Source organism: Anomalospiza imberbis, chromosome 2, assembly GCF_031753505.1.
Source record: "Anomalospiza imberbis isolate Cuckoo-Finch-1a 21T00152 chromosome 2, ASM3175350v1, whole genome shotgun sequence".
NCBI lineage: Eukaryota > Metazoa > Chordata > Aves > Passeriformes > Viduidae > Anomalospiza > Anomalospiza imberbis.
In genome coordinates, this window is record NC_089682.1 from 76,711,832 (window position 1) to 76,726,960 (window position 15,129).

At 40.8% G+C, this 15,129-nt stretch overlaps 2 protein-coding genes across 3 annotated transcripts in view; one reads left to right on the plus strand and one right to left on the minus strand.

Annotated features, from left to right (window-relative positions):
• KPNA1 (karyopherin subunit alpha 1) overlaps positions 1–10,741 on the plus strand; it is a 57,641-nt gene extending 46,900 nt beyond the window's left edge. The window contains exon 14 of the mRNA XM_068181865.1: positions 1–10,741. Within this exon, the coding sequence (XP_068037966.1) occupies positions 1–188 (188 nt within the window). The 3' untranslated portion in view covers positions 189–10,741.
• FAM162A (family with sequence similarity 162 member A) overlaps positions 6,925–15,129 on the minus strand; it is an 8,684-nt gene continuing 479 nt past the window's right edge. The window contains exons 1-5 of one of the 2 annotated variants that reach the window (XM_068181870.1): positions 14,885–15,010; positions 14,104–14,223; positions 11,776–11,884; positions 8,527–8,635; positions 6,925–7,416 (exon numbers count right to left, since the gene is read on the minus strand). In XM_068181870.1, the coding sequence (XP_068037971.1) occupies positions 7,330–7,416; positions 8,527–8,635; positions 11,776–11,884; positions 14,104–14,176 (378 nt within the window). In that variant the 5' untranslated portion in view covers positions 14,177–14,223; positions 14,885–15,010 and the 3' untranslated portion in view covers positions 6,925–7,329. Of the gene's footprint in view, positions 7,417–8,526; positions 8,636–11,775; positions 11,885–14,103; positions 14,224–14,884; positions 15,011–15,129 lie in introns of those variants that run through there. The other variant, XM_068181869.1, reaches the window with a different exon arrangement.

A 15,129-nucleotide genomic window follows, 5' to 3' on the forward strand; every position in this document is an offset into this window, starting at 1 on the left:
GCCTAGACAAGATTGAATTCCTGCAGAGCCATGAGAATCAAGAGATTTATCAGAAGGCCTTTGATCTGATTGAGCACTACTTTGGAACAGAGGATGAAGACAGCAGCATTGCCCCACAAGTGGATATCAACCAGCAACAATACATCTTCCAGCAGTGTGAGGCTCCCATGGAAGGCTTCCAGCTTTGAGGTGCCCCTGTGTGCTCCTCTACCTAGCCAATCCTGTTGTCGAGCCACAAGCCACCCGTGGAGTGATTCTCTCAATGTTTTCCATAACCCTGTTTGCGCTCATTCGCTTGCCTTGTGCACATGCTCTTACATACGTCTGGAAAACTTTTGGCTCTCTGTGGCAGGATGCCCCCTCCTTGGCAAGGGGTCGCCAGAATCACCCTTCTCCTCTAGATTCTGAATCTCTCCACTGTCATCTTTGTGGAGTTGAGGCACCTTTCTATACTTTGAGATATTCCCTGTTCTTATTACAGGAAAGTAATCCTTCCTCCACTTGGCCCCCTACTCCTGGCATCCAAGAGAAGGCTGCCTTTCTCTTGTATTTGCTGCAGAGTGTGCCTGCAGCCCAGGGAGATGTTCAGCCTTTCTGAGAACGTAGCTGAATTCATCCCTCATGTTCTCCCCTGGATGCCTCTTTGGACGGCTGCGAGAGATGCGTTAAACCTTCACACGCAATCTATCTACCTTGCTGTATGTGCCAGCTGGGGTTATTGGCATGAGGAACATATTACAAACAATGGAGTAAGTTCTCTGTCCCCTGCAACAACAGGCTGCAATGGACATGTTTTGTGGTTCTTAGGAATACTGAACACATCTGGCCCCATCCCGTCTCAACACTGAGCTCCCAAGTTGGATTGCAGACCACTGTGGAGATTTGTATACCTTCCCAGTTTTTCCTCTCCATCCACAAAAGAAGAACATGTGAATAGGTCACTTGTAACACTTCCCCAGAAATGACTTTCCAAAACAGCTTCTAGAATGGAGAAACTGCCCCCCTTCTGCTTGCCAGCACAGTATGATCCAGCCGGGCCTTCCGTAAAGATCAAGCCCTTTCTGGTTCCATGCTCCAGTCTGGTCCCCAGTATTCTAGATACGTCTGAAAAGTTCCTGTCTGCCTCTTTACATTTTTACACAGCGTGACTTGAACAGATTTGTCTTCTGAAAAGTTAACTTCTGAATACAGAAATCTTCATTTGTAAAACTTGGCACAAGGAGTGTTAGATCTCCTTTTCATTTTCACGAGACAAGAGCTTCCTCTCCAGCTCACCTGATGGAATACAGTCCTTCTGGTCTAGGCCCTTATTTAACTAAAATGACACTACATTCACAGGATAGTACTATTACATCTGTATCCACCTGGCCTTCTCATTTCACGTTCCCCTTTTGCTGTTGATGAGACTTCAGGTGAATTAGCATGGAACACATGGTTCCTCCAGGTGACATCTGTAAGGCATCGTTGACTGCACAGCAGCTGCCGCGTGCAGCTGGAGACTGCCCTTCTGCTAGCAGCATGTTCTTGGCTCTGCAACCTGCTTGACTCACAGACCTCTGATGCAAAGGCCAGCCACTCCTCACTGAGTTCAGCTGACACTGACACCAAACTTCACATCTTGGGTGATGCCGCCCGATTGAAAGTGGCAGTTCCATTTTGGAGAATGCAATGGATTCCTTAGGCTGTCCGCTCCCCCCTGCATCGGGCTATGTTCCTTCAAGCCATTTTGGATACTTGGAACACACATTTGTCCAGTGTAAACATTTCAAAATCGCCACTGGCAACTGCAGCGTCACTTGCCTGTGGTAAATGGTTGTGGCAGAACTGTCTTCAAGATCCTCATGACTCCTCTCAGTGATAAGCCACTGCAAAAGCAAAACCAGCCCATTGGATACAGAGTTATAAAAACACATAAGTCACTTGTCATACTGCTGAAAGAAGCTAGGCAAAGGCCTGAACATCAGCTCTGTGTGACCATTATTTAAATAAAGTCTTCTGTCTCTGCTTCAGGATGGAGACTCTGACCTGTGTGGCCACTGCAGAAGCCACCTGCTGCCTCCCTAGCTAAGCCAGTTGGCCTCCACTTTCCGTCTCCCAGTTATTTTCTCTAGTGCTGCTTTGTGCTGAAGGAACATATAGTTTACTGCACTTGATCTGTAAATGGACTTCAATTCTTTGTAATTTTAGGGGGTTAAATTTGGTGGTTAATTTAAAAAAGAAAAAAAAGCCCTCAATGTTGCCTTTACATCACATATAAATAACTGTGTTTCTCTTTTCTTGAAGGGTGATAGAAGCACTGATTAGTAGCAAAATCTTGTTTTAGCTTTTGGATTTTTTTGTGCTGGATTTTTTTACGTGTAAATTTCCAATAACATGTCATTTCTATAAGATTTGTTTAAAACCATGTACCTCTTATTGGATGGTATAAAAATGCTACATATTTTGTAAACAAATCTGAGCAAAGTGTGTGTGCATATATTCTGTATATTCATATATGTATATTCTGTGTATATATACACTAGCGTGTATATATACATATATACACACACACATATATATACACACACACACATGCATAAAGTGTGTGTATATATATACATACATATCTATATATATAAGTGTTTTCTCTTCCAGGCTAGTGAAAACAATGTGGTGCATTGGCGTTTCCCTCCCCTGCCCCCCAAGAAAGTAATGACATTTGCCTCTAAATGAGTGAATTAAAAAAGAGTCCATTTAAGCTGACTGGTGTGCCTTCCTGTGTAAGGAGCCTGGCCAGTATTTGTTACTTTTGCCGTGGATCTGTGAGTTCAGAGCAGATAAGTATAAATCTTTAAACTTGGTATGTTTGTTTGAAGTGACAGGCCTGGTTGATGCAGGTAATATTGTTATCCTAAATACTTAGACTCTGTAAGGCATTTGACTGCATAATATTTTGAGTGATAAACCACACCAATACAAGAATCAACATGGCACACATTAAATGGATTAACATGTGGCTAACTCATAGGTCTCAATGTAATTTTAAATGGTGCTTAATTGAGTGTATTTCCATCAGGATCTTCCAGCAACCAGTTCTTGGCATTGCTTTACTTAGCCTTATTAATAGGTTGAAAAGAAACAAAATCTACTTCTAGCAAAGGCTGCAAATTAAATGGGTACAGAAGGGAGATCAGACTTGTGAATTATAAAAAGAAAAGCTCACTGATACAGACTGACCAGAATTACTTGGTAAGCCAAGGGCAAGAAAACTACTTGCATTCTAACATGTAGTGTAACGTTACCCATCTAGTAAGAAACATTCAGGCCACAGATGAAGGACTCTGTTTTGGAGGAAAAATGCCAGTGAAAGTATGAGGATCATTATATCATATTGCTTGAACACTGCTTCCTAACACAGTTCTGTGTGGCTGTGTCCCCTGCTAGAAGCACTGAAACCAGTATTCTCTGCTCTCCTGAAAGATGTGCTCACATAGGGACCATCTCAGAGAACGCCTCTAGCTGCCACTTTTCTGAAGGTCACACTCTATTTTGATTGCTCTGTTGTTGGTTTTTGTCTAAATAAGAGGCAGCATGGTCTCATGTAGAGGGTAGGTGAGGGAGCTTTTGGAGTTCTTGTGTTCTTCTCTTGGCTCTGTCAGGCAGTATGTAATGCTAGAAAAGTGTCTCATGTTTTCTTCAAAATTAAAATACACACATTGGTTTCTGTCTGCTTGTGGAGATCAGATCTAAGTGTCTTCCAAAAGCCCCACAGGCTGGTAATGAGAATTTATTGAGGTTTTTTTTGAAACATCAGGAATGAGGTGGAAGAACTGCACAGAGATTCTAGCAATGCCTGTTTTAAACTGGGTGTTAGAGAAAGGAAGATGCGGGACTGCCTGGAATTGCTATCTAGCAGTCCAGCACACAGATCTGTAATGCCATTAAAGTTGTGGTTTTGTTTGGGCAGCAAACAGGAGCCATCATTCTTTCTATTGGTAAAGTTCCCTGTGGAACATGGCAGGCAAGGTCAGTGTCTTGGATTCAGAAGGGTACAAAGTATGATGGAGCAGGTTACTCAAAGCTCAGTAACTAAGTCAGGGCCAGCACTTCCTGGGAAGATATCACACAATCATTTGAGGGAACTGCTGCCTAGAGACTTCAGCCTGTTCCTAAATTCCTGTTTGTTCCTTGATGCCAACCAAATACAGGTGGTTGAAGACCCTTTGCCTAATGTTAGAAGAAGGGAGGAAGGCAATGACCCTGGACCTATGTGTTCTTGGACCTGCTTTTTTTATTTTTTTTTTTTTTACTGTCAGCACCCAAGACTCTTGAAGAACTAGTTTGCACCACATGGTCCTACATGTGACAGTGCTCCTGGCAATACACTTCTCTGCTTCTCTGGGGACTTTCAGAACAGCTGTCTTAGCTCTGTACACTTTGATCTCTATGCCAGCTTAGAGTTAATCCCCATCTCTTCCAGTGTGGGTTTTTTTTTTTTTTTTTTGCTTCTGGAAATTGCCACAGCACACCACTTTGAAAGTGTTTCTTCAGGTGCCTGAGTCTCGGAAAAGTAAGCAAGACCTCTTTGTGTACTGCTACGGCCGTGTCCTGCTGTGGCTCTTGCATGTTCCACTGATGCAGTGTTGGAGTTGTCAGGTGATTGCTGCATTGGGAAGCTTCAGTTGCCTCTGGACCAGGTACAGTAATAAGGCACATAGTATAGGATTGATAAACTGGACTGTTCTGGATAAATGGGAATGGTGTTACAGACCAAGCCAAAAAGAAGAAGGAAAATGAGGTACCATTTCAGGCTTAGTATGTTCCTTCCATTGTGTGCTGTTGAAAGGCTTTGGGCTGAAGCTGTGAGCTCTCAGTGATCTGAGGGGTGTTAAGTTCTCCCATCAGCTGGACTGGCTGCTTTGGCCAGAAACGTGCTGGTTTTGTAACCACTGTCTGTGTTTAGAAGTGCTTCTTGGAAGCCATCGCACCAGGAAAGAGGTGGTTCCTTTCACTGCCTCGCTGAGAAAGATCTACATCATTTTATAGTACCCAGCTACTTGCAGAGAAAACAGTACAGTGGCTGGGAGCAAGCTGGAGACCACACAAAGCCCATTGTCTTGGGCTTTGGTTTGAGACTTGAGCCTATGCAGAAGCTGAAAGAAAACACAAAGTTGGGCAGTGATGTGGAGTCTTTATGCCAGATTCTGAAATGGAGATACCAGGGTGACAGAAGGATATGTGGAGCTTTTGTCAAACCACTGGACCAGACTTCAGTTTTTGAGTAAATGGCATAAAGCTTATAGAAATTTAAGTAAAATGAAAAACTGGTTACTGTTGTTGCTCTGAAGTATTGCTTTTGAAGTGGTGTTTTGCATATTTTCATTTGAAGTACTTTACCAGCTAGATGAGTCCAAACAGTTTTATTGCCAAAACTAGGAGAGGTACCTGCCAGTTCTGTTCACAGAGTGCACTCAGAGGTGTGTTGAAAAGGTGATATTTTTGAGATGCACAGTTTTAAGCTTTGCCATCCCCAAGCATAAATCACAAGTTTCTTCACAGAAACCTGAAATGCACATTCTCTTTTTTGGTGTAATTTAGTACATACATGACCACAGGCATGTAATTGGGCAAGGTTTTGTTTGGTTCCCACCTGTGTACCTACTGGCATGGCCAAGAACCAGAATTGCCATGGAAAATCTGTTCACATACCTGCAGTGAAATTTAAACGTGGCTTGCATTCAGTGCTAATCAAGAGGACAAATCTGTGCAGTCCTGCTCTGCTTGATTGACAGTGTACTTATGATAGTTTCCATCCAGAGAATCTGATGACAGGTCATTGTTATCACCTGAAGGTTGTGACTTCTGTGGTGGAATTGACTATACAGCCGTTCTGACGGGTTACATCTCACTGTGGTACTCAGAAATGCAGTTCATTGATGGAACTGCAGCAGCTAGTGAAGATTTGCCCTGCATTTTTGTAGGACTTTTGATTATTCAGTAATACTGCTAATTTTTAGGGGTACAACAAAAATCATCTCCCTCTGACTCTGAGAAAGTTCACAAACTAATTTTGTTAAGCTGATATGTCTCTTGTGGTTTTGGAGTCCCCAGGGCCAGTCAGGAGGGCAGTGCTGGGCAGCAACATTTTGAGCAGTCCTGACACTTCCAATCTACATTTCCTTAGAGATGAAGTGAAAGGAGGAAGGAAAAGACTTCCCCTGGTTGCTGTGGGCTCTTCAACATGAATAGTTCGTGACTGTGCTCAATGCCAGAAACAGCACTCTTGAGGCAGGTGCTCTCTAGGTGGGGCTAGTATGATGAAAGCACAGACAATTTAAAAGAGCAAAATACATATAAATCTAAATGAGATTCATAAAGAAAGAGCTTAGTAGCAGAGAGCAGGGATGCCTAATTGACTTTCTCATACTCATGTGTCTCTAGTATAATCTGACAGTACAGGTTGAAGCAGTTGCTCAGTATTCCTGAAAATAGTCATCTCTGTTCCCTGAGCTTGGATGTTCTCTCTCTCATCTCACTGCCAGCTCTGCTGGGACCACTCTTAGATGTCAGCTGCAAAACATGGTTCTCTGGAATGCTATTTCACTCTTCATCTCCTTCTTCATTTTCTTGAAGGCAGGCAGTTCTTCACAGGAAGTTATCCCTCCCTTAAACAAATGCAGACAGAATAACAGGACCTAGACCAGGGAACTAGGCTTTCTAATACTTTAGGATCATTTTGCTGATGTTACTGTCTATCCTGCATTAACTTTAGGCTCAAGGGCTGCCTTAATAATTTTCTGTCTTGCACAAAGAGGAACATGTGGATAACTTGAAGTAGCCAGTACCAATACAGAATAAATACAGTTCCATTCTTGCTGACCTGAAATAGTCAGTGATAGTGGATGGCTGGCTAGTGAAGGTTTTTGTTTTTTCTACAAGCATGGATGTACAAGTGGAAACCAGATGGACCCTTCTTTTGTGTGACAGTTACCTTCCTGTAAGTGGTAAGTAAGAACATGAGACTTCATGCAGGGGATTGGTACCAAGAATTCAGGTATAGGTCCTGCAGTTCTTTAAAAGATGCTCTGGTGCACAGCACATGGGAAACAATTACATTTCTCATCCACTGTGCTCATGTGTCCTATCCCACTAACCATGAAGAAAAGAGTTTGGAAGAGAGGGGCAGTTTAAGGAAAAGAAAATAGGTATTTCTGCTTTTATTAATTACAGGACAGCATATTCATTCTTTCTTGAGCCTGAGTGTACAGAACTTAACAAACAGGAAAGATGTAATGATATCCTCCTGTCAGTGCTTTTCTACCCCAGTCCTTGATATCTTCATTTCCTCCTCTATGGTTTAGCAGATGCACCTTCCGCTCTCCACTGGGCTTTCTTCTCCAAGTTTATGCTTGTAAGAGATTCATGTCTTTTCATAGCCTACAATGTAATCAGATCATCAGTTATCACCTGAAGGACCATGAAGTTGAAACTTGAATCAATAACTTACAAAATACCTGACCTGTCCTTACCAAGGCAGATCTGTCACAGCTTTAACGCCAGGAAGCCAAGAGGGTTAAAATAAAATATTGAGAGATTATTTTGGCTCAATAATCTGGCTCAGTAATTACTTTCCCAGAAAGTAATTACTTCTCTGGGAATAAATTAAACCTCTTTTTCGAGGCACTAGCAGATAAATACTGACCAGAAGCACAGAATGTGATACTGATCTGATTTTCACAAGACAGAGAAACAAATCAAAAGTTAAACATAATCAGAGACTCACAGAATATTTTGAGATGGAAGAGACCACATGGATCATCAATTCCAACTCTTCAGTGAATGGCCCACTGGGGGATCAAACTTGTAACCTTGGCTTTATTAGCACCATTCTCCAGCCAACTGAGCTCATCTCAGGAAACATAAATAATTCCATCTGCTTTGAAAACAAGGATTCCAAAGTAGCTGTCTTCTCTTCCTGGTATTTGCATTCATACTTCTCCAGTACAGAGGAAAATGCTCTGGGAATCATCAGTGTTTGATCTCTGCTATTAAAGCCAGGAAAAATCCTTCCACTGTTTCATTTCAGAGGGCTGCGTCCTTTTCATTGTAATAGACAAATCCTGATGGAAATGTCAGGTGACAGTAGCTCACTGTGCTGGGGTTAAGATTGTCACTACATTTAAGGTTTCTCTAGAACACAGTAGTCCACAGAAACCAGACCTGAACGTTGTCATCAGAAGAGAGGCAGCATAACAAATAAGGTTCTGCCATGCAGATGCTTTAAGCTCAGTTTTTGTTTTTTTTTTAAGGAAGCATCTTAAAGGTGACATCATCCTTTTCTGATGAGAATTAGTCAATGAGGGTCACTTCTGGGGAACCAGGAGGAGTTGTTAAAAATTCGTTCAGTGATAAAATGACAAAAAAACCCCAAAACAAACAAACAAACCACCAAACCCTCAAAGCAAGACAGTACTAAAAATCCACTGAGGAACTAAGAAGTTCAAATGAAGGTTTATTTGCTCTCATCAGCCCAAATTCTGTGCTTACCTGCTTCCCTCTGATCACCATGGTGATGCATCCCACTATTGTCAAGGCAATCATGACATAGCTGAACTTGATACGCAAGGTGGTCATTGCTGCTCTCACTGTTTCAAGCCTCAAGAAAGAGTAAAAGAACAGACTCATTATCAGAGACCCAAATAATTCACTTGGCTAATTATTTCATTTCTCCTGGTGTGCTGTCTTGGTAGTTTTGTGTAATGCTAACATCACTTAGCTCTTTGCACAAAAAGGTTTTACAAGAACAGGAAAGGCTGATCCCTAACTACATTGGGAGATACTTGGTAACAGGCATTCCTCTCAAAGCTGGAAACAAGCAAAACTTTTTAAACTTAGCTTACTCTATTGTTAAAATAGTGCCTTTGCAGACCACTTGACTGCAATGCAAAGGAGGAAGGCTGCAGGATTTAAGTGTGTATGCTCATTATGGAAAGAACAGGAAAAAGAGAGGAATGGTTTAACCAATACCATATTTTTCTTACTGCCAGCTCCCTCTGTGCTCACTACCACCTTCCAATAGCTGCAAAGTCAGGAAAAACTCATCTGTATTATAACTGTTATGTATTTAACATAGTAAAACATGCATTTTTCTTTCAATAGCAGAAGTCTGGTAAAACCCAAAATATGGTGTTTTAACAGTTGAGAGTTTATTGGGCAGAGGGAAGCATTAGCACCGCTTTGCAACTTCTTCTGCCTGAACTTCACAGTGGCTTCATTTATGAGGCAGTCTTATTTCCCAGCAAGGTGCTTCCTCTGCTACAGGAAAGTGCTATTGCACTTGGAAGTGCAATAAGTGACACACAGGCTGCTGAATGCAACACTCAGAAATTCTGAATAGGGCTTGGTAAAAGACCAGTGGTCCCCACTCCTGCTTGGATAAATAGTCCTAAAGTGATCTGCTTCCCTGAGAAACTAAGGATGCATGGAGGATTGTAAGCTTTCCTATCAGCTCTGGACAGAGGAACTCTTTACTTTTTTTTTTTTTTTTTTAATTTTAAGGGGCTTAGCTAGCCACACCACTAGCTATACCACCCTTTTGGGAAATGTGTTGCCTACTCTGCTGTTATCTCTTAAAAACCAGAAGTCTTCCACCAGAAGAGTAGCAGTTATTGACACCTTCCAGCTGTGTGGAGAGTAAAAACTAAAGATCTTTTTGTTTGAGTTAACTCTGAAAGTCATTCTACCCAAATGACATCTTGGTTACAGCAGGTTTTAAGTCTGTGTTAGAGAGAACAATGGAAGAAGGACCAGTGAAGCATTAATGCTTTTTAGAAGTGCTTTCCACAGCAACCAAAGACCTTGTATATTTAACTCTCCTTGCAGAATTTAGGGCAGATAACTCTCTTCTCAAGGAGGGCTGATACTCTGACTGATTATATTTGGCACATGACAAAATTCCAGAAGACTGGAAAAGCACCAACATTGTGTAATGAAAAGAATAAATGCGTCAAACTAGGTTACTTATACCCCCAAACTGATGTGGAGAATGGATTTAATGGAACTGTGAAATTATTACTGTACATAAACACGAGTGAATATGGAATATGTTACTACATTTTGATCCTTACATTTGGAAGAAAAAAAAAAAAGATACTTCAGGATCCATGGTAGTTCAGCATGGTAAATCACACAGGACCTAAGAGCTGAGAAGTTTTGTTCTTGTTTTTGTCAGAGCACTGATTTGAGTACAAGATTTCTGATCATAGGGAACAAACACATCCATCTACAATGAAACTAATGGTTAATTTTAGCATCCAGGTTATTTGCTTCTGCTAATAATCTGCAGTGAAAGCCTTGAGTGCAGGCTACAATTAAGCTGAAATGCACAGCAGTAGGATTTTAAAAAGTTTGCTAGTTAATTTCAAAAATACCTTAGATGTGTTAAGAATTTACAAGAGCAAAAGGTAGATATCTAAACACAACTTGCATTTTAAATCAGTTCAGTGGCTAAGTTTAACATTTGTTTAATAAATGGGTTGCTTCACCACATTTTACAATATTACCAAGTTAAAGCACAAGCCCTTACAACACATAATTAATCTCAGAACAGAAAAACAAGTTTTTGTGCTTTTATAGTTCTCAGTTGTCTTCTCAGATTTGGCTGAATTATTTATCTAAATAAAAAGAATTCCCTATGCACTTGCAGAAATGGTCAGCTTTTATCAGAAGTTGGTTTGTCCTTTCAATAAACTACTGAAATCAATCACTCTGCTAACTCTGTTTTCTTAAAAACACTCATAACAAGTGTTTGGTGTGCAAAAATATATGAAGTGATAGTAAGTTTTAATAATTTACTCCTGTGTGTATGTCAAATGTAGCTTTAAGAAAAATGATTCAATACAAAATGGAAGGATTCCACTTTTAACAAAATTCATTCATTGTGATACATTTAAATACAGGGGTGGATATTCAATTCCCACGTGGTGCATCCAAACATATGGAAAATATGTAAGAGGGCAGCTACATCATTTTCTTACTCAAGTAGTGCAAGATTTAGTGTTTATTTTAATTTAAATAAATACATGCATTTAAAAGCATTACAAACATGTTTTAAAAGATAACTATACTACCACTAGGAATGTTTTTTAAACTAATAGTTGTCTATTGTTGGTAAGTTTGATCTTTATTTTTGGTGTCTAAACCAGAACATCCAGTTTTATTTTCTACTTTTCACACTGGACAAAGCTTTTGACATTTGGACTCAGCAGCAACAGGGAAATTTTGACTATATATAGTCAGGGAGCCTTAACACTGTTGGTTTAAATTCCAGCAGTAAAGGAAGTTGGCCCATGCCCTTTAGGTATTCATTAATAAATACTTTATATGAGTTTCAGTTATTTTATAGCTGTATATGAAAGTTTCCCACCGCAAGAGACTGACGTATAATGAAAAACACTAGAAAAAGCTCACACTAATGTTTGAAAAAAGCTTTCTAATTGTGAGAGAAGAGTAAAAATTAACTGATCTGACATGGTTTTCTAATGAAACAACTGATAAATGCTGGTCAGCCCTTTGCAAAAAAAAAGGAAAAAAAAATCAAGAGGGATACATTATCTCAGCACAAGAGAATTGCCCAGGTCATTTCACCTACAAGGCTGATACACCAAACACAGCAGGGTAAGGTTTATCAGCTGTGCAAACCCATTCCTTTTTAGAAAAGTTACTCTGGAGATGCATGCAAGTAACTTATTTCGGCATAGACGAAGTCTCTTTTACAGCTTCAAAAGCGACACTTACGAGACAGTCTCTGGAATATCCTCTGGCTTTTTGAAATAGCCTGCCCACAACAAAAACCTTCTCTCCCAGAGTGTAGGCTTGTATCCAGGCACTCCCGAAGCAGATCGACCTAAAAAACCCCCAACAAAACACAAAGACAAAACAACAAAACACCACCAAAAACAACAGTCAGAGAAGCTGGATGGTCAGAGCTGTAACAAAACCCGTGAGGGTGAGCACTGCAGAACTCTAAATATGATTGCTAGATGTGGTTAGAGACTGAAAACTGTATCACAGATTAACAAATGTGTAAATATGAAATAAACTGAAGTCATGTAAGGAAAGCCAAATCCTTCTCAAAACCTCTGCATCTGCAGGTCTAAATATGTAGAAGCTTCTCCAGCATCTAAGGTTCCTAAGGTACTGTTTTTCTATTTCATTTAAATAAGGTTAAAAAAACCCCAAATGGAACAGCTATAGAAAAGCCAACATGCTGCACAATAACAATAAAAGCCAATATAACATCACAGAATGTTAACTTTTTCAGGCAGTGTGAGATTTTATCTGAAGGTAAAAATAAACAGATGACCAAAGGCAAAGACTGGACACATAATTTTCAGGTCAGTCTTTCAAACTCCATAAACCAAATATCCATAATGTAACAGGGGCAGCTTTTCATATATAACATACCATTGAAATCTAAGAAACAAAGTGCAAAGATAGACAGCTTTTTTCCTTTTAAGCAATAGGCAATATCCTGTATGGCCATGTTCTCCCTCACGGATTCATGAATTACCTAGGAAGTGGGGTGGATACAGTTTGCTGACAACACCAGGTTATTCAAAAACATAAAGAAGAGGTCTGAGCCCAAAATGCCACGGGGCTTCAGAACTTGGAGTCAGTGAATAGGCCTGGGAACTCCCTTGTCCATAAACAGGAAGCAATTCCAGTTCACACACAAGTGACAGACTCTGCCCTCACTTACAAATCATTACCTAGGCCTGAGCAAGGCCTTGGGGTTCCACAGTGGTTCTGGCAAGTAACAGAAAGGAAAACAGCGTAACTGTCAGTGATCAGGAACTCTGACCAACACAGCATTACTGTGCCTCTGTGTAAAACTGTCACTCCAGCTTTTTGAAAAGCATGAGAAATACTTGGAGGGAGCTGAAATAGAACAGGCACAGGTATGGAATGGTCAACCTGTAAGAAACTGTGTCACAGACTGAGACCCTTTGGCCTGGAAAAGCAGTGCCTGAAGCTCTCTTCAGCCCAGCAGAGCATTGTAAGAGACACTGGGAGTGTGGGTTTTAATGAGGTCTTGGTTTGGAAAGGGTACTGAATAAAGGCAAACCACATTATAAAAAAGTGCACACTGGGTTAAAAACCAAACACAAGACTTTAGCTGAGGAATTTCTTCTTAGAGAGGAAATTCTTAGGGAATTTTAGCATTCGCATTCTCTAAGAATGTGGATGCTAAAAATACGTCCAATCCAGCTTCGGGAAACTGGGAAAATTTGTTGGGGGAAAAAAAAATCCTGCGAGGACTATTAAACACCAAGACGTCACCTCTGGGGCAGTGGTAGAGAAGAACCCTCTTCCTATTCTATTCCTCAGGTTCTTGCTGTAGGTCACCATTCCCACTTTACAAAAATGTAAGGAACTTCCTTTACTGGCCCCTGCTGGAGACATCACACTTTTAAGGAGACCTTTCATCATACCCAGTACAGCTGATTCATGTTTTTAACACAGTCATGCCAAATGCTTCACATCTGTGTGCTCCTCTTCTCCTGCATGGGTGGGCCATAAGGAACCTGTGATACAGGGAGCACAGAAACTGTCCCATATATAGTGAAAAAATGTTTAATTGCTTGAGATTTCCCTTACCATCTCCACCCTTAAACATGAACAATCCAGACTCTTCCCTGCAGGGCACATTCAGTTTTTGGAACAGCTGGAGCTGGCTGCACTCTGAAAAACTGCAAAAGTCTTTTATCTCACACGACATTCCTGAACATGAACAGTTTACAGCGGGGCTGAAGAGGCAGTTCCAGAGCAGAGCTGAGGAGCCTCAGTGTAGGAGTGTGCACAAGATAAGGTTCTGGTGATCTGCTACAAAGTGAATGCTGTGTGACCGTCACAAGTGGAAACATTGACCCCTGGCTTTTTGTTAGAAAACAAGACTTTACCAAATTTAATGCTCCATTTTTTTCAGTCTAGAGACCAGAACTCTTCACAAAATAAGGGATATGACCACCTATGTCAGCCAAATTCCTGTTTAGATGACTGCAGCATGGATATGTGAGTATTCCGTGGCATGAAACATTCCATGACTTTATCAAAGACTCTTACTCTTTGACTGAAGGTCTTGCTGGGGTTTAATGCACAGCCTTCTGCTTATCTTCGGGTCCACTTCCTTGGTCATCCTCAGAACTGTGGGAATATTTCTTCCCAGCAGTTTAACAGCCCTATCTGGAAGAGAAAGCAGAGGAAGCAAAGAGGCCAAATTTAACTCAGAGCAGTAGAAAGTGGGAACCAGCTTTTTAATAGAAGCATTCGGGGTTTTTTTTAACACAAGAGGAAAAAAAGAAAGAAAACCAATAGGTACAAATGAAGGCAAGAAGTACCAGATTTAGTTGCAATAGCCTACCAAAGAAATTTAAAATTGCTTATAAGGTATGCCTTGAGCTTGCTCAGTAATCTTATGTAGAAAAATGTGAATGCGATTAAATTCATTTAGGAAAAAAAAAAAAAAAAAAGCAAGATAATGTCCTGCCAGCAATTTCTAAAACACATTACAATTTCCAGGAATTAATCTATACATATGTTTCAGATACATTTTGTATTGGTCTATTTCAAGGACTGCACACCAGCATTCTACCAATCTTGTCACATCCCAAAAGCATTGACAGAGTCAAGTCAAAAAAGCAGAATATTTAGCACTGAGAGGTAACGACTTTGTAGTACATTAGAAAAGGCCAGGGCACTTTATGTACAAACACATACTTTAAAGAAGGTACTTCTAATGCATTAATTAATATAATGAAAAACTTCGGGGAAAAAACCCCAACCAACCAATCTCAGAAAGGCAAAAAGGACACTTTAAAAAATATGAAATTACTTCTTCTTCTACTTTGTTATACTGTCTGAAGGTGTCTCTCCTAAGGCCCTTTACTTTCGAGGAAAAATATACTCCCGCTCTGAAGAACCAATAGTTTACGTTCACAGGCGACACCCCCAAGGAAACCGGCCCTTTTTCAAACTCCTTAGAGAACCGAGGCACAGCCCCACTCCTGTCACTGTTTTGGACGCCAGTCCATCAGACACGGCCCCCAGGCTTGGCTTGGCTTCGCTCCCGCCGCGGCGCCACCCGGCGCC